The 20,195-nt window shown below is 43.7% G+C and overlaps 1 protein-coding gene across 1 annotated transcript; it reads right to left on the bottom strand.

The window, feature by feature from the left end:
* Positions 1-1,088: 1,088 nt before the first annotated feature.
* Positions 1,089-17,463, bottom strand: VKORC1L1 (vitamin K epoxide reductase complex subunit 1 like 1). The gene is made up of 3 exons (XM_066979590.1): positions 17,211-17,463; positions 6,501-6,610; positions 1,089-5,802 (listed from the first exon to the last, which is right to left on the bottom strand). The coding sequence occupies exons 1-3, from the start codon at positions 17,402-17,404 to the stop codon at positions 5,576-5,578; spliced, it is 531 nt and encodes a 176-aa protein (XP_066835691.1). The 5' UTR covers positions 17,405-17,463; the 3' UTR covers positions 1,089-5,575.
* Between the last annotated feature and the right edge of the window lie 2,732 nt (positions 17,464-20,195).

Below are 20,195 nucleotides of genomic sequence, written 5' to 3'. Positions count from 1 at the left end.
CAACTGACCTTTGTTTAGAACTACGAAATCACAGTATCAATTGCTGCTATTAGATGCAGTTTTACCTTCCAGCATGGAAGAGCTTCCTTCATATTCAATTCTCACTGTGCACTACAATAACAGCATTCTAGTGGAGAAATTTCATCTACACCTTCTTGATGCTGGCCTGAAACATTTAGGGGTAGGATCATGTGTAAATTGATGTGCACATGCTACACAGTAATGTCATGCAGTAACTTCCCTTTCAGGCTGCACACCAGTGTTAGAGGACTCCAAAGGCCAGGCTTTAGAACTGTAACAGATTGTGCCAGTACTCACAGAAGAGCCCGGGACACTTAGCCTGCAAACTTATTGCAAGGTCTTGGGGTTGTCCCAACAGCAGCATTACCCAACAGCAGAACCACAGAAGCGGAGGCTGCCTTCTGAGTTTTGGAAGTTGAGGCAGTTACGTAGTCTCATTATTCCAATTCACTGATAACCATGTGAACCTGCTGCTATGCCTACTTTTTCTGCAATTGGCTCTTCTGTTAGTACCTCACGAAAGTAACTAAAACATCTGCCAATATAAAGAACATATTTGCTTGTGTTGTGCAGTGGCAGCCAAATTCATTCCTTTAAAGGTGATTAGGGACCAACACCACTTTCCATTGCCACATGCAGAGTAACAACATACATGTTTACTGCAGACTTTGAAACAATATTTCTTGAACATCTAAAGGAAAAGAAAAACATACTATTAACATTCTTGATGGTTACTCTTGTGATAGGTTTACAGATTTTCTAATTAACTAAAAACACAGAATATAAGAGTCTATCCACATTAAAAAGACACTTGCTCAAATGCAACCTGATACAAGAGTGAACAGTATTTAAGCCCACTGCCAGTGTTTGAACTCCATTTCAACTTCTCACTCTCTCGACATTTTTTAAACTATTTTCTTCCCCCTTTCAACAGACAGCATGACATACCAACAGCTGCCACACGAAAATAAAGATTTGACATTGTTAACGCATTACAAACGAGCTCAGATCCTTATGACATACACAGGGCTTGTGGTTGCAGAAGAGAAAGAGATACGTTCATTCAGTCCAGCAAAACATATGCAAAGTTTAATATGCACATGTATGGTAAGCACACATTTCAGAGTATCAGTTCCTGCTTGCTCTTAACAGCTCAGTGCAATTGTAAACCCAACCCGCCTATCCAACCCTTCCCCAGAAGTTCCCTTCCTCCCTCCCTCCCTCCACCCCCTGCCCTCCCCGCCCCCCCAAAACCAAGACAATATACAGCAGTTTCCAGATACTTTGTGGTCTTGTCAGACAGAATTTAAAGCAGGCCTACAGAACTGAGGAAAGAAGGAACTGATAAAAACAACATACTTAACGTTTTTTGCATGTTGCTTAAAGAACTGTAAACAGTAAAGCCTCAAGTCAATGCTGCCCAACCTTTACACCCCCATGTGCACACAACATTCAGCGAGACACAAGGAAGCTGCAGAAGTTCTATAAACTGGTATCTCTGGGGACCCAAGGGCTTTAATCCTTCTACTGCTAGCATACAATTTCTTTCAAAGAGATCACAACTTAGTACATTTCAAGAAACAGAATTACAGTACTGACTTTAAAGACAGTTTCTAAGGCTCAGACTGAGTCCAAAAAGGCCTCTGAGTTCATTCAAGCTCTTGTTTGGACTGCATGAATGCAGCATAAGAATGATTGCAGCAAGACGTCCACAGGTAATTTCTACATTTATTTTTTATACCAAAAAGTTATGTGCAACAAATAGAATTCGTACATATTTACATTGTTTTACCTGTTAGCAAAATCGTATCCTAAACCTCCGATAGAGAATCTCTCAACCTATATTGATAAAAGGAACATCTGCCCAGTGACTCCGTTTAAATGGGTGTTTAATTTGGAGTTTAAAGCACTAGTGATAATAGTTGATGGAACATACAGTACAGAACAAACACCTAATATTTAGGCCATGCTTAATACAGTTGTATGGTAACAGAATACTTCATCTTTTCTGGACCAGTTTTCTCTAGATCACCTTGAAACAACGTTGGCAGAACTAAAGTTACTAGAACTCTCCTTAACTTTAGCCAATAAAAATTAGGAGACCCAAGTGCTGCCCAAAGCACCTCGTCAATATTTTTGATCAAGAGACTGTACAGAAGACAACGAGTGTGTTTTACAGTATGCAGAAATCTCCTGATAAGAGAGATTTGCTGTCACTTTCGAAATCAAAGGTGGTAGGGAATGTTTCCTTGGCTGTCCTTAGCATTGCAAACACTTTACAGTAAGAAGCTTCCAAGAATATTCACTTTCTAAACAAGACTTGAATGCTTCATTGGCTTTAAGAGTAACGAGTACCTTACAGTAAGAGGATTTCAGGAATGTTTACTTCCTAAACAGGTTTTGGGATGAGATTCTTCTGCCTTTCAAATGGCCCCTCCCTGCAGGGCTTCGGAGAGCCAGGCAGGGAGTGGTGGTGGGGAACAGCCCAAAAGCACAAGCACTGTATCTTAAGATTTTTTTCCCCGCTCCATTCTCAGGAGGGTTGAAACCACAACCAGAATCTGTGTAACAATACTGCCGCCTCCTCGTCCCTCTGCCAGGCCAAGTGTTATTTACTAGCATTTACCCATTCTACTGTATCCTCAGGACTTGTCAGAATTTCCCTTCAGTTTTGTAAACGGCAAATTCATATCAATCACACGTAGGCAATGACAGTTGTTTTGGCTGAGGGGAGGCAGGGGGCAGTTGCATGAAGCACTTGTCTGATTTCTATCCCGTTACTAATTGCAACCCGAGCCATTTTACTGGAAGAAATATGCTGTTTCTATCATTGGTAGCAATGAGGAAAGAGTCAAAGATCTGGAAGCAAAAAGGTCCAAATTTCTACTGCTAATATTAACTTTGCCCTTTATTCAGGCCAACTGCATTTCTGAAGCACAAGAGAGAAAGTAGAAGAGTTAGGGCCATTTCTAGCAAATCACTTCCAGTAAAAAGTAACTGCAAGAAAAGCACACAAGACAAAGGAGTTCACAATTAAGGGTCAGATTTGCAAGGTTGTGCACAGAGTACAGCTGCAAATTCTTCCAGAGACCAAAGCGATTTTCCATTTGATCCCTACGTGCACACAAACAAGGACCGCAGACATGACTGCTGAAAATCTGGCCCTGAACAATTTTACTAAACAAACTGAATTAACAGACTATGCCCACACAGACAAACACAAGACACAGTGAAGTTAGTCAACACCTATACTTTCAGTTGATGTTTTTTCCTTTTTTTTTTTCAGTGCGCATTACAACCAGAAATCAGACCAAGTAATCACTGATTAAACTTGTCTCCATTGCTGCTTGTTCTGAGATATTAGCGCTGCGACTAACCATTTCAGGCAGCACATTTACCTCTTCCTCAGATGGAAAGATGTTTTAGTGTAGATCATAGGAATGCATCAAAATAAATCTATACAACATATTAAACAGTGATATTGTCTCAAGGCTTATAAGAGAACAGAGTGAAGCCCTGAGGGACCAGTTTAACACCATTCACTCCCCTCACATCAAAGTTCAAGGCATTTGAGAGACAGAACTAAACATCAAGACAAGCTTTAACTATACTCTGGTCAATACAAAATGCATTTAATGAATTGTCTAAAACTCTTAGACAAGAGGGACGTGTAATTTAGTGTTACATGCAACAGATGTTACTCATACCACAGAACTCTATACATAAAAGCATGTTTCACCTACATCCTTGATACAAACCAGAAAATTACTTCAGTAGTAATTTAAATACTATTTTCTGAATGCAACCTAAAAATTCTATTTTCTCTACTGAACGCTGCATGTTTCACAGTCAAGTTCATCCTCAGCAACTTAGTGTTTTTAATCCACTTAGCCATACAACAGAAGTGTCTTTTTGACATTCATGTGCAAGAAAAAATCCTAAGATTAGTTAAACTAATTCTTTAAATAAATTGGTATGCAGTTGGAATTCTTCGTATTTAGAAGCTGACAAGGGCAAAAAGCAGCACAGCACCAATTACAGAAAGTAGCTGAATATTTTGGTGTCACAGAGTCTGAAACACAAGCATTTTACTTTCCCAATCACGTCAACCTCCTATCGCATTGAGTTAAACAATATTGCTACCACTTCTCAGTCTAAAAACTAACATAGGTTTCTTAATACTTTTCTATGGCCAGCAAGTTTTCTGGGACTTTTGTTTGTTCATTTTTAAAGCAAGGACACTTCTGTCTGCCAAGTTCAACACAAAGTATTTGGTTTAAGATTTTAAGACAGAAGGCACTTTTAACATTCAGCCTTAGAATACTGCGTGCAGAAACATTACAATTTTGTTCCTTCGCATAAATCTGCAGTTTAATTTTTTTTAAATTAGTTATTAGAAAGAGCAATGATAGCACTATATCACATTTCATTTTCAGGAGCACATTTACTTAGTTATCCCGCTAAACAGACTGCCCTTCCAAAGGATCTTGTGTGTGTCAGGCCTAAAGTTCATTTCCCAATATAGCACAAACCGAAGATCCTGACGAAGATCAATTCAGTATCTGCTTATTCAGTGCACTACTTGGTTATCCCGCTCAGTCAGTGGTTTCCACTGCAAATTGCAATCCTATACTGCAGCACTCATGTAACATCAAACATTAGTAACACTGCCTGTCTGACTGCAGTTTAAAACGAAACAGCACTACCTGGAAATAAAGTCCTTCCCAAGGGCGCTCTTTGATACCCCAACCCCCAGTCTGTAAACAGCATTCCGGTGGTAACCTTCTATTGACCACATTAAGCTGTTTTCATTCTGTACAGAAATTAATGAAATTGTGGTTTAAACGAACATACTTCAGGTTTCAGCTTTAATTCCATTCTCAATACTGGAAACAAGAAAAATGGAACAAAACCCAACCATCATTTTCGTGAAAGCGCTAGCAGCGAGTGCAGCAACACGGTGTTCTCTACAGAGGTCACTTCTTCCATCACGTCAGTCGACTGTTAGCTGAACACTCCGAAAGCTCCTAGGCTAACAAAACTGATTGTACAGTGAGTTCTCCAGGGATTAAACCAATATTTCTAATTTTATTTACAGTATAAGTCCTAGTTAAATCTAAGTCCATCAGCTAAAAAAAATAAAATGTAATACACATACTGTAAACATGGCAACATTAAATATTGTAATGCTATTCTAGAATATTTAATGTCATGATCACATCTTGTTATACCTGAATTTATATACAGGATATTTTATAGCAAGTGTTACCCACTTTACAAGTGGAGGGGGAGGAGAGTCTAGGTTTTGCTGTGGCTAGAACTCCTTCAAAGTAAAGTTAAAGCTTGTCTTTGATTGTATTAGAGCTTTCTTTCATAACCACATTTAAATTGAAGATTACCACAAAAAATTATGGAGGGCCCCTTCCAATTTATAATTAAAAATTCAGTTATGATTCTCAAGGAAAGTGTCTGATATGGAGAATAAAAAATTACTGCAAAATAAACTTAATGGAAGTTGGGTCTTCAGACTGTCAGTCAAAAGTTCAAACAGGCGTTATTCCTGTTTGGGTTGGAGTTGCCGTTTCCAGGCCTCGTTCAAATAAACTAGTCGTTTGTAGTTGATGATAAAGAGAATGAAGTTCAGCAAATATGTGACGACGCAGACAATGCAAAATTCCTTCAGCACGAAGTACAGAATGTACGCCAAGTACAATGACCCTACTACAGACACTATGGAGGATGTCATGAGGATTAGAGCTGCTACTGCACTTGCTGTCATACCTGCAACAAGAGAGAAAGAGTTACTGCTGCTGCTCTCGTCCCCCCTTTCCACACAAAGCAAAAAGCCTACGCACTCCAATTCAAACTCAAGGCTACTCAGCAAGTCTGTAGGACATAAAAGTCTGTTCAAGATACCATGAGTTCAAGATGGCTGACAAATTGCTACATGAGGGGAGCTCCTAGGTTCTGTACAACAGTCCTCTGATAAGAAGAATGTGTAGCATTTACCATCTTCCTTATTCCTGAATTTTGGGAAAGTTACAGGTTGGTCAAGTTACGTCTATTGATACAAATAGCTTTAGAGCAGACCTCAGAGTTAGAACATACATACATACACTGCTACACTTCATGCACTTTTTGCCTGCTATCCCCATATTGCTCCTGCAGAACTTGCACATTCCAGTTTCATCTTTTCTATCCTGCAATCCAACGCTAAATACATTTAAGTGATAATAGCAGTGCAGCAACCGTCTCGATACTTGTATTATTAATAGCACAGCAGGAAAATTAAGATTGCTCTTGGTAGCATTTGGGCTTTTAAGCCCTTTACGCAGATGTACCATTAGACTGGTTCCAATAAAAAAAGAGAACACTTGCATTTTGTCTGGTACCATGCAGATTTCGCAATGCATAACACATTCCCCTTATCACCACGGACCTGTTATGTATTTTAGGCTCTAAATTGCATTAATACTTACCAAGTAACATTTGTAGTATATAAAACACAAGTCCAAAAACACTGTTTGACTGATTTATTGCACTGTCCTTTCCGAAGATGGAACCCAGCAGACCGAATCCTCGACCCCATCTGTAAAACAATGAAACTAAGTTAACTTGTATTTGGGCACTTGTTGCTTTACCTCAGTATTTATAATTCATCCCTGTTGGGGAAAAAAGACGTAGCTACACATGCTCTGACACGACCGGGGGTCCCACATCAAGTCCAGGGGTATCTGACAAGCCAGCAGCTTGCAACAGGGTGTGCACTGGGTACACCTTTATCCCACACACTGCTGATCGAAGTTATTTGTACACTGACAGCTACAAGTTCACACAACTGCAGCTTCACCAAACACCACGTCTGCTTTCTCAGGTTGTAGTTCAAAGCTCTTCTGTCAAATAAACGCGTCTTTCCTCCAGCAATAGTTTTAGCAGTTCGCTACAAGACGAGTTGGACATGCACTCATTAAACATACAGCTACGGGGAAATGGTAAACCTCGTAACTGGTTGTTACTGCCTCCCTGCCGGCATTTACCTCGCTAGCACCACAGGTTGGAACATATGTTTGCACCTCAGCGGCTCCCGATCCATCTAACGCCTTAGGAGGAACCAAATCTGGCAGGCAGACGAGCTGGGGATGGTACCAGAACGGGAGCCACAGGCCACACGTGCTAGAGCCCTGTATTTTGAACAAGCACCTTAACAACAAAGCAATGTTCAACATTTCAGTGATAAGGCAGGTAGCCGTACAAGCCCTACTAAGCTGCTGCTACAGTAGGGTGGATAAAAGGTGAGATTAGTGAATGCACTTGTGCTAGAAAGCAGTAATTTGATGTCCAAAAGCAGATCGCTCCAACGTATCACTCCAGTTGCTATCCTAAAGGCAATGATCCTACTAAACCAAGGCACAGCACAGGTTTGCTCTCTGTGCTACAGGAACGCTGCTGACACGCTGCACCAGGCAGTGACAGTGGTGGAAGGCCACCACCACACCACGGCTTCCTCTTACAAGAAAGGTGTCACAATAACACAGCTTTACACCATCTCCAAAATACTTTATCTCAGAGCCATTTGTGCAACATTTATAAAACGTATTCAAATTTATCATTTTAATTCAAGCTTAGTAACTGCCTGCAATTAACTATTACACCTGAGTCTTGCGCTCTTCTCCCCAAAATGTAAACAGAACTATGCACTAATTCCTAAAAAAGGCATTTACTGCATACATAAAAAAAAAAAAAAGGGTCATGCTTTGGGTCTCAAGTCTTGTAAGTGACTGAAGGGAAACCTATGCATAAATGTAAAGCTCCAATCAGCACAGAAAAGGCTGGCACTTGCTTTACCATGGTGACAGTGCCTCGCATCTGGTTACACGTCCCTGTAGCACAGGAAGGCCGGCAGTCCCCACGAGCTTACAGCACAGCTCGGGGTGAAGTAGCACCAGGGCTGGATGGCAAACATCTGGAAGAGTGGCTGTAGAGGTGCGAGGGCAGCACTTGAGAACAAAGGGAGCCACGCTTCCACAAGGGAGGGATTTAAAAAACAAACACTGTACAACAATACGTAAACAAATATTATAAAGAAATACTGCAAGTCCAGAAGAATCTCAGCTATGACAAGACTTTCCTCCCACACTGAATTATCTGGATTTTAAGTGAGAACTGTTTATTTTTCAGCCTTAATTTGATAAGATACTCGCAGCACATCTAACAACTCTGTCCGGCTGCCCAGCCACCAAAAACAGTATTACAGGCAGACAAATACATTAAAGCCATCATTATTCTGCATTTAGTAGTTGGAATTTTCCATATTACCGCATCAATAGACACTTCAGCTTCCTACCCACAGGTGCAATTTATTGCCCAAGTTCCCAGGTGAGACCTCCTTGTAGGATGACATTAAACCCTACTTGAAGCCTCCTCTTGCTCCCTCCTGAGAGCAGGTGGAGGAACTCAACGCGTGCCTGAAGCCTGCAGTCCCCTTGCTCAAAGCACCTGCAAGATGCCGACGTGCCACCCTCTCATCCTCATGAAATCCCGTCATATTCGAGAGCAAACTCCAGCCTAAAACACCAGAAACTTCAGAGTCTGACCCTACAGTTATTCTGGAAGTCAATAAATTGCTGCTAATGGAAAGCTAACAAGTTCCAGCCCTCCACGACTGGCAGTGTCCTCAAGTCACCATCTGTAGCCGCAAGGCCAGAGCCCAGTGAAAGCTTTTTCCATGTGCACCAGTTCATTAAGCATCTTGTTGGCCTTGTAGCAGCTTTAAGGACATCGAGTATTCAATTTCAGTCCATGGACCACAGCTCTAGTCTCTCATCTCACCCCACAAGCTTTGAGGTGGTTGAGAAGCCTGGAGTGTAAGATTCAAAGCACTTGCTCAGACTTTTAAGGTTTAAAGTGTGGGGAAGTTTTCTACATCAAACAAATGCAAAAAAAAAAAAAGACTAATTTCTCTACAGAAGAGGCTAATTCATCCCCTAATTCTGTCACAAACGTCCTAAAACTTGTTAAAACACACAATGAACCAAGTCATTTTGCAAGCTATTGGAACAGAGGAGTGGGAAGGGGACTTGGACAAAAATCTTCCTTCTCATATCTAAATCATATAAATCACACCTGATTTTTTTTTTTTTTTTTACTTCAAGTATCTAAAAACAAACAGCAAACACACCAAGAAGAAAGACTGCAGTCTTAGCAGGGAAAAAGAAATATAACATCAGCAAAACAATGAAGGACAAGGGTTACAAATTGCTCAGAAGTTCTCTAGGGAACTTGTCTTTACAAGAAAGAGTTTCATTTAGAAGAATTGACTACTGGTCAGCTCAGAATTTATTTTTTTTGATATAAAAGGCTGGGTAAAACGAACTGTGTTAATGAAGAACTGTTTGCACAGTAAGCTAAAAACACCAGCCCAACGCCACCAACTTGTTCCTGGCACTGCCTCGTGGCTCCCCATCCCTGAAGCAGCCAAGTGTTCTGCTGTGGAAATAAAGCTGCAGTCAGCTGGTGTGATTCAGAGCAGTATCGCAAAGACATGTGGCAGGCCTACTTCTGCCACACCCAAGTCTCACTCTTATTTAAACGTAAAACAAACCGCACACCGGCCTGAACTAACTTCAAGGAAGTTTTAAAAGAAATCTTTAAGACATCTTACTGCGTACCACGACTAACTCAAATTCCCCCTCTGTTTAAGATGACAGCCTGCTTCATTTCTCGTTTGTAGTTACAGTTTTGAAAACGATTTGAAAAGTTATGCCCTCAAAAAGATCTTCACATTCTCAGAATACAGATTCAAGAAATCCAAGACGAAGTCTTTAGAGGCGTGTAGTTTCCCAATATCTAAAACTGAATGCTACAGTGGCTTTTTATTCACAACGTACGTTCCTTTTATCAAAAGTAAGACTTGAAAGTCATTATCCACCCCCCTAAACAATGGTGTGTGATAGTTAACAGAGCTCAGAAGCGTTGGCTGTTTTTTTTTTTAACGTCTCCAGTAACTCTGCGCACTTGACACTAGTAACAGAGCAAGACAAGAACCGAGGTCATTTTGATCCACAGGTGACATATCTCCATTCCATCAGGCGCTGTTAAATCATCACCTCTTTCGCACCGTTATGAACATCCTGTGTGTTCCAGAACAGCACTTACTTACAGGAGCGTGCTCTAACACCAAACGTGTCACTGTGCTTTAGCAGCGACAACGCTGCTCGCAGAACTCCACGCAGTACTCTATGCTCTCGGCCACTTGAAAGGACGAGCGACCAGGCTCCACGTTTAACAGGTTAGAAGCTGTCAGAGTTATCAGTATTAGCTCAGGACGAGGCACAATTCCAAGCCTGCTGAACACAGTGAGTCAAACAAACACAAAGTATATATTTAGCCAGGAGTCAGATTATCTCACCCACTTTCTGGAGGAAACACCGCGCTATTTCTTGCAGCCAAGCACCCCTGTTCTCACAGCTACCAGCAGACGATGCTTTTTAGAGCTTTTACACAGAGATTATTCCCCAAGATGCTCTCCTTGACCTCAGTTATCCCTAGCTTACAAACCACCTTAAGAAACTTCTGAACTGGGGTGTCACCTGCACCAACACGCTTTGTAGCCTGCCTCAAAGCCTTCCTCGATGCACCTGGGCACGTTCTGAACACATCCTTTTGAGCTCCGTAACATCCTCCAGCACCGAGCTCCTGAATCACCCCGCCTCACCTTCACCTGGCAGCCCTCAGTTCTCACCTCAGGAGAGGAACCAGCTGCTGTACGTTCATTTTAACGTGAAAAAAACCCACAGACTGGGTCAGGTCAAGCCCAGGCAGCTCCAGCACCATGCCTCTGCCATCAGAGCAGCAGACGCCCAGGACAAGGCACACGTAATTCCCCAGTTCATGTCCCGGTCTCCTAAATGTCTTGTCGAGAGGGCCATCAAATCCTTCAGGAGGTCGGATTATCAAACAGCACAAGTGATTCAACATCTGAGGACACTGCATTTGTGCAGCAGCAGGCTTTCCCAACACATTTCTCACAATTTTTAGCTTAGCTGTAATGAAAAGGGCAAACAATAATCAACAAAACCGGTGATATTTTCAGAGAACTCTAAGAACACAAATTCTGTCTCTTGGCCACCAGTACCTTACTTAAATCCCATCATTTCACGATTGTTTTTCATCCCATACAAATTATTTAGCTATCAGCAGCAAGCACCGTTTATCCATTTGTAATCCTGAGGAAACTCTCTCTATATATACATAAAAATATATTTAAAAAAGCGTATATTTGATAAGTGATAGTAAATTTCCTTAAATGTCATCTGACTTCTGCGATGCATTACAGCACAGCGTGAGAGTTCCCAGGAGGGCAGCAAGGCTGGCCTATGCTCACACATCGCCTTCAGTGAAAAGCTGATATAAAGGTCACAGGATCCGGAGCATTTTAATACTGAGCAACGTTAAGAAACTCTGGTTGCAGGTTCTTTACAGCTTCACTGGAGGATTTTGGATTAAGCCCAGTTCATGGTTACAAGGTCACTCAGGCCGCTCTAACAGTTTTAATAAATTAAAGTAAAAGCCTTCAATTAGAAGCCACAAGAAAGCAGATTAAAAATCCCTATTTATAAGCTCTCCAGGAACGCTTACAAGTTTTGATACACTTGGTTTCATGTTTAAATCTGCTAGCAGTATGTACCACAATCAGCTAGGATTTTGTTCTGTGTCTTCCAGCTCTACACCAGAAAACTGGTCCAAAAAATGTCAGCGCCTAGATCAGCAAAACCTCAAGCAGACAGTGGTCGATTATTTCATAGCAGTCTTTACCAAAGCACCGGTTATTCAAACTACAAGCCAACAGCAACGTGTTCCTTCTATGTCATCTTTTATTAACCTATCACAAATGAAGCCCAAAGCTGAGCTACGGGCACTTTTTTCCATTTTCATGGCATCAGGCAAAATCATTCTCAGCCCTATTACAAAATCCAGTCAAGCCAGAAATAATATATTCACGAAATGCAAAAATACATGTGTTAGAGCCCAGATCACTGTCAGGTTGATAAAAAGACTCAAACAGTGAGCGTAGTGGTTTGTTTCATAAAAGACGTGTCTCTGCCACTACGTCTTATACCAGCTTCAAGTATTAAGTCATCAACATTCTACTAAAGGGATGAGACAAAAGTCACTTAGCTACCAGCTTCTGTGCTTTGGGAACACCTGGGTTCAGAGCTAACGAAGCTGGGTGTCTGTACGTGTTCCCGTAACACCTTCCTCCCCCAGCACATAGAATAACCCCACACCACCCCGCAGCTCGCATCCTCTGGCCTCCCCCAGGACCTGCCAGTCCTGCCCGAGTCCTGCTCGCACCAGAGCCGGCACAGCAAATGGGACAGATAACCTTGGCTCATGCTGCAGCTTTTTTCTCTCGGCATCCCTTCCTGCCCCTCTTTGGTGCCAAATCTGGTTCTACAGAGCTTTAGGAACTTGTACCCTTTGTTAAACTTTGCTGTAAAAAAAACAAACAGCTTTATTCTCACCCTGAACCCAAAACGCAGCACCAGAGCAGCTACTAAGAAGAAAAATAACTCTACCCCAGGACCTGAGATGGATTCTGTCCACACAGATTTCTCCTGCCCAGTCAAGAAACCAGACATCTTCAAACCTTCCCTCAGGCAGCAAAAACAATGAATCCTCACTACAGAGTAACTGGCAAAGCATCATAACGCCTGCTATCTAACGATCTGCAGACCTCAGAAATGAGCAACAACCGGTTTAAAATCACAGGACAGATTTTAGCGTAGTCTCGGGAAGCCACACTTTCATGTAAAACTATTTTAGCAGTTTAAGACCAACAAATATGATTCCTGCCGAATAACCACCAGCTGTTCCACATACTGCCCTTCAGCAGTTCCATCAAGTTTTTATCTCTTTCTCTGCAGGATCACAGATGCCTAACAAAAACAGGGATGTGGCTCAGGTTAAAGAAACTACTGACAAGCAGAGGCTAACAAGACCAGTAACATTTCACAAGAAAAAGCATGTGGACTCCATTTGCCTACGCTGGTTCACAAGAAGCCACCAGCCAAGCACAAAGCTGCCTTCCCCATTTCTCACCTTACAGTCACCGACAACCGCAGCTGCCAACCCCAAACACATCAGGATGCTTCCCTGGGGGTACAATGATAGAAAAGTGCTGGGCCATCAGGAGCTTACTGGTAAAGCGAAAGGTAACTGCTACGTAATGTCCTTAACCTGGAATCAAGCAAACCTGACAGACATCAAGGTTTACAGGAAGGTCCCCAGCAGAACTGAAGGGGAACCTGCACGTAACACCGGGTTAGGTGCGAGGTCGGAGCTTTGCTCCACATCCCACTCCCTTGGATAACAGGATTGTTCTCTCAGCTTGGCCTTTGACTCGCTCTGCGCTCTGAAGATGTACCAGCAGAACAGTTTTAGCAAGGTGTGCTTTGCCGAAAAGACACCACTGGTCAAAGTGTTTAACTTTAATCCATTACAGCACAACTGCTTGTGGACAAACAAGCCATACAGCAGTGGAGTTATGCTCACACATCACAGCACTGAAGTACTGCAGCACAAGACTGAGCAATTCAAATACTTCACTCACCCAGGAGAAGACAGAAAGCTGACGAAGTCCAATACCCACATCTGAACAGGGGTTTCAGAGTGGCTCAGCCACAAGATGACAGGCAATCCAAGACCTTGCACATTAGCGTGAAGTTCAGAGGAGGGAATCCCTAAAATGTCATCTATCCAGTTAGATCCGGATGAATATTGATTCTTAAAATCCTAGTTTGACTCTAGAATTTATTGGGTAATTTGGCTAAAGATGTTGGTCACTATTTACAAACCTCTTCGCTTTCACAGCTGTCTGAAAGCTACAAATATTGGTGAAGTTGCATCGTGATGTGTGTCGTTGGTCGTTCATGCCAGCTGTATTAAAATTGTCACAGCATTAACACAACTGGGGTACAAAACTCCTTCAGCAAGAGCCAGCCACTAACCTGCTCTGCCCTGCAGGCACCTCAAATTAATCCAGAGAGAAGGCAGAAACGTAGCAGAAGACCCAAAACTCTCCCATGGCACACAAAAGAACAAAGCAAAGAGCTCAGGGGCTCTGTGTTACTACTTAAATGTCCCATTTCATTTCAAGCCATGCCACCAGCCATATGACTTGAAACTTATTAGTTTAATTTCCTCTATGAAACTATTACAACAGCAAAACCAAAAAGATTTTTAGGACCCGCTATTAGCCAGTCTCATTATAAATAAAGCCATTCCTGCCACTTAATTATTCTCAGATACAAGAGAGCAATTCACTTAAAGCATCTCCAGCAATTGCCAAATTAAAACATTTGCTATTTCCCTACACCTTATCTCTCCCTGGATAATGACAGTGGTCATTATACAGTCCTTAACTGTTTTTATTTCTAAACCATTTTCATGAACTTTCCCCGTGATAAAAGCTTGAAATATGCTGACCATTAACACGTTGAGCAGTCAGAGATACTAGGAAGGTAGCTCTCCAGCACAATCTCCTGCATGAGTCAGTCTCTGATACAAGATTTTCCATGCTCCTCCCTCTGCGTGCTGGTAATCTTCACATTTCTTCTCTCATTCTTGTGCCAATACCAGATTTGGCTTAAAAACAAGACTTGGGAACAGCAGCAGCTTATTAGTGGAAAAAATCCTCCCCAAAGACCAGAACTTCGTTACAAAATAATTCAGCTAAAGATGACTCCACTAGTTTACTCCAATTATTCTACAAATTCAGTATTAACCCCAACATCATGACTGTACTTCTGAAAGTTCAGTCCTCTGCTGGAATCATCACTTGAAACGTGCGGGTTGTTACGCTCCAAGCTCCATTACTTCCATCAGCAAATCTACCTTAAATAGAGTCACAGAACACTCTAGAAGCTGGTGAGACACAAAGAACAAGTCTGCCACCCATTTCACTCTGTGAAAACTGATCATAATCACAAATTATTTGATTAGCTGTGTAACTGGCAGTCCAATAGTTTAATGAAAAAAGAAGGAGCTGAAAGTTAAATCTGCATTGCATGTGGGGCACCGCATTTGAAACCCTGGTGAAATCTAAATTATGGTTTGAAGCTCCTCTCAGAAATTAAGCTTCAAAGAAACTTTGGTGACACGTGGTAGCAGCGAGAGGTATTTAAATGGGAGAGGGATGGGAGAAAGATTGATGGATAGGATGCTGTGGCAACACAGAAAATACAACAATTTCTATCCGTGTCCTTCCTTCAAAATTTAACAGCTTGCCCTCTTGTCTCGGTTTTAGTGGAATATTCCTTTTCTGTCTGCATCCTGTGCAATGCAGAAAGCACATTCTTCTCCAAATAAGGTTTGACTGAGCAGAACTTGCACGCTCCTTTTTCCGCAAACTCTTTTTACCACCTGCTTCAATTATCATGAGCTATCCTGACATTTGCAATACTTCAGTCGTTAAGCATGATTCTCCTAGCAACTGCTGGGGAGATTTCAGTGGATTTTGTCCCTAACCGTTCGTATTATGATACAGAACTCCTGCAGTAGAGTATTTACAGGTCTTACCACGGCTTACACAACATTTCTGCTGCAGCATTCCCAATGAACACTATAATTACATGGCATTATTCTATAATTAGAGATATCTAAAGATATAATTAGAACTATTTTGCTTTTCAAAGCACTCGGTAAATACATATTAAAACTGTTTACTTGAAATTCCCAGTCTCAAGAGCAGCCTTTACAATAACAACAACAAGCTACTGAAGGGCCAATTGTATACACGAATAGACCACTGCCAAGGCTACTCAGGTGCTTAAATCCCCGTTATTCTCTTTTCACCTCTATAGCTGTGAGAAAAGTTAAAATACTGACAATACTCACAGGATTTACTCTCAGTAGCCCATGCATAATTTTAACTTTTAAGTTTAAGTTACCCAGCAAGCGTATTGAAGCCTTCTTTCTGCTTAAATTGAAACATCTAATTTCAGGACACTTCCCCAGTAGCACCATGAACAATCTCCTTACCTTCGCAAACTAAAGACTGTCTGATGTCTGACTGAAAACAGAGTTAAAGCCCTCGTTCAATCCCAAGAGCCTCCTCTCAGACATCCCTAGATACACATCGCCTCGTAACTTAAGACAATGACGCCTCTGTCACCACCGAAGTGACCGAAGTGATTTTAGCAGTAAGATTTCCCTGTATGCTTTGTCTAAACAGATTAACCAGCTCCCACCTTGCCAGATTACGGGCGTGTTCTCGCCCACAACTTTGTTATGATAATACAGCAAGTGCCCTCACACGAATTGTGACGGCTTTTGTGCAAGTTACACCAAGAGGGGGGAAAAATGATAAAATACTCCATTGAAGGTAAACATACAAAAGCATAAGCTTTTAATACATAATTTTGCTGATCAAGCTAAACTCTCCCCTTCTTAGCTCCTTACCTATATCTCTGCATGTCTCTATGTATGTATACACGTACGTACATGTACGCACATACACATACATGTGTACACACAGACAGTAGTGTTGAGATGTTTGGACGAATCACCTTATTTTTTCAGTTGAAATACTTGAGAGCATGCTCCTAGGTGGGTTTCTTAGCCAAACGGCACCCGTGGGCACTTCCTGCAGCACACTCACACCATTGGCACCCGTAACCACCTGGCAGGTTACGCCTTTTCCCTGCTGCCATCGAGCGAACCAGCTACCTGACAGGTAACAACCCAAGCCGGCAGCACACTGAAATTCACGCACCAACTCTCCTAACGGAGATGAAAACCGTGGGCCTTTTAAAAAAACAACCCCTAAAATAACTACTGACAGGAAACCTGCAAAATAAATGGAGATTTGAACGAGGCTCGTGCTGCTGAGCCACACCTCCCTGCTCCAAGCCCCCCCGGGCAGCACAGAGACCCCCTTTGGGCCAGGCCCCGGTACCACGCAGCAGCCCCCGGGCGGGCACCGGTACCACAAAGAGCCCCCCCAGCCCCCCGTGAGGCCCCCTCAGGCCCCGACCCCCTTCGGCTGCCCCCCAGCAGCCGCCCCCCCGCCCTCAACGTTCTCCCCCGGCCCGCTCAGGCCCGCTTCCCTCAGCCCCTCTCCCCCCGAGGCCCAGAGCCCCCGGGCCAGGCCCGTCCAGGCCCTGCCCGGCTCCCCCCGGCCCCCTCACCTGGACGTGATGGCGGCGGAGCAGCGGACCCTCTCGCTGAGGTCGCACAGGGCCTGGTAGCGGAGGTCGCGGCCCTTCTCCCGCTCCAGGTGGCAGGCGTAGAGGGACAGCAGGATGCCGGCGGCGCACACGGCCGAGCGGGCCACCCGCTCCCAGCGCGGCACCGACACTCGCAGCAGGACGGGCGCCGCCATCTTACCCCCGCCCTCCCTCCTCCTCGGCCCGCGCCGCGCGCCCGCCGCCGCCCGGCCGCGCATGCGCGCCCGCACCCCATTGGCTCGCCGCCCCCTCCCCTCCCCTCCCCTCCCCTCCCCGCTGAGCCGCGCCCGACGTGGCGCTCCGCGACGACGTCACGTCAGGGCGGGGGGGGCGGGGCTCGGGGGTGTGTGTGTGTGAGGGGGGTGAGGGAGCGGGGCGCCCCCTGGCGGGCGGGAGGGGGCAGAGCGGGTTTGGGGAGGAAAAGGAGGTTTTGTCCGTTTTCCTCCCAAGTGGTTCCCAAAAAGAGCCCTGTGCTTGGCGCTGGGGTTCTGTCACCCTTCACACGTCATAGAATGACAGAATTATTAGGGTTGGAAAAGAGCTCCGAGATGGTCCAACCGTCCCCCTGCCACCACCATCACCCGCTGAACCATGTCCCTAAGCACCACGTCCAACCTTCCCTTGAACACCCCCAGGGACGGTGACTCCACCACCTCCCCGGACAACCCACCCCAATGCCTGACTGCTCTTTCTGAGAATAAATGTCTCCTCATTTCCAACCTGAACCTCCCCTGGCACAACTTGAGGCCATTCCCTCTGTTCCTGTCACTGGTTACCTGTGAGAAGAGGCCGACCCCCAGCTCCCCACACCTTCCTTTCAGGGAGTTGTAGAGAGCAATGAGGTCTCCTCTGAACTTTCTCCAGACTAAACACCCCCAGTTCCCTCAGCTGCTCCTCAAAGGACTTGTGTTCCAGGCCCCTCACCAGCTTTGTAGCCCTTCTCTGGACACACTCCCAGGCCTCAATGTCCTTCTTGTAGGTCGCGGATGGCATCCACAGTATGCCCACACATACCCTTGGTAAAACGCAACCAGGGCCACATCTCATCTTGGTTACCCCATGTGTTTCTGTCAAAAGCTGCCCCAGCGCTGGTCTGGTTGGATTTTCAGGAACTGGCCCATATCTCCGCTCTGCAGATGTAAAACCCACCTAGCAGCTGAAAACACATCAGGTTTTGCTTGCTGTGGGCACCCACCACAAGCGCTGCTCGTGATTTCTTTGGAGGGTGGCCACAGGCCTCTGGTTCTCCTTCCCTTCCCAGTTCTGCCACTTGTTAGCAGATGGAAGAGTGGATCTGTACAAAAGGAACCTCTGAAGTTTTCCCAAGGAAGGCAGGATGATACGGCACAATGGCAGCATTCATCCCATTAATCCTGCCATTCATGCCTTCATTGTTCTGCAAAACAAAGCTAATTCAAAAGGAAACGTGTTGCAAAATGACTTCAGCGAAAAGAAGGAATCTCTCTGCCATCAAAATGGGAAATTGAAAGATATTCATGAAAAATATTTGAGAAAACCAATTAAAAAGAGCTGTTTGAACCCTAACTAGTTTATAAAGTAAATGATCTCCTGCTCTCTCTTGTGTCTTCTGCTATTAATACAGATAAGGACAGAGGGGCAAGGGGAAAAGTGGGGAGGTGTTTGAGACAGAAAGGGCAATGTAAAGAATAACAGATGTACTAAAGTTGCAGGAGAAGAAATAACATAATCTCACATAACTATAGTTTAGCCCTTAAAAAAGACACGGTCTAGTCAAAGCTTTTTCTGCATGTGCACCTTCGGATGCCGAGGGCTGGGAGCCCCCTGGACATCAGCAAGAGCAGGGCAGAGCTGTGAGCTGTTTGCAGGAGTCCCAGGCCAGCTGCTGGAGAGAAGCGCCAAAGCTGAAGTGAATTACTTGCCGTCTGCCTGGAGTGCAAGTCCCATAATGCTGCACAGGCATTTGACAAAACCCAAACCCCAGAGCTGCTTAGAAAGCAGACGAAATGGAAGGAGGCCAAGAATAAGGGAAAGAGAGAGGAGATGTTGTAGATCAGCTCCTGCAGTAATGCCTACAGTCTGAGCTTACGTAGACGCTGCTGCTCTGAATCATGGTGTACTGCTTATCTCCTAATGATTTTCACGTTTACAGCAACTGCTTTTCTGATGGAAGCTGTGCTTTGCAGTACTGTTGCTGTATAAGCCAACATTTATAATGCCTACATCGGGTGCCGTCATTGTCATCAGGCAACAGTTACATCCCCTCACGTACGAGATGTTGAAATGACTGCTCTCGGGTAGCCACCACCCATACACAACTGAAGAAATGGTGAACAAGCCATTTTTTTTTATGTCATGATAATGAAGTGATGATATCGCTGAGTGACAGCTGCATTTTGTGGATGAATTTGTGCATATTACTATAGCTATAATGAAAGGTGCTTGCTTACAATGGGAAAACGAGTCATTTTAAATTTCCCTTTCTATTGCACCTGAGAGTTTATTAACTCATTAGCTCTAATCCCATGCATGTTAGTCATCTGGATGCCTTTCATTATTTTCAATGGGTTTTAGGTATTGGGAAAATAAAGAAGAAACAAATGACTAGTCTGCTAACTGCATTAATAGAGAACAGGTTTCAGTGCAACAGTTGGTCTATCTGTACTGAGGTAGTAAGCTGTAGGGACTGTATTTTAATTATATTCCTATGGAATAACTGCCTTTCTCATTATCCTTAATAAATAATTCATACTTTTCTAAGTCTCTCCTAAGGTTCATTATTCACAGCAGAATCCAAAAATCATTTTTGTTTTCTGTAAAGATCTCCCTCCATTTACTGGAGTAGGGGCTCTGCCTTTCGTTTTCTTGTAACACCCCCGATTTTGTCTTATGGCTAAGCAGTGGAAGGCCTGAGGGTATTTACTCTGTCCCAGTTGCTCTTTTTTGCTGTGCCCCCCATCCCAGGCT

Source organism: Anser cygnoides, chromosome 18 (assembly GCF_040182565.1).
Source record: "Anser cygnoides isolate HZ-2024a breed goose chromosome 18, Taihu_goose_T2T_genome, whole genome shotgun sequence".
In the NCBI taxonomy this organism is placed as follows: domain Eukaryota; kingdom Metazoa; phylum Chordata; class Aves; order Anseriformes; family Anatidae; genus Anser; species Anser cygnoides.
The sequence above is the reverse complement of the archived record's forward strand: the minus strand, read 5'-3'. Positions and strand labels throughout refer to the sequence as shown.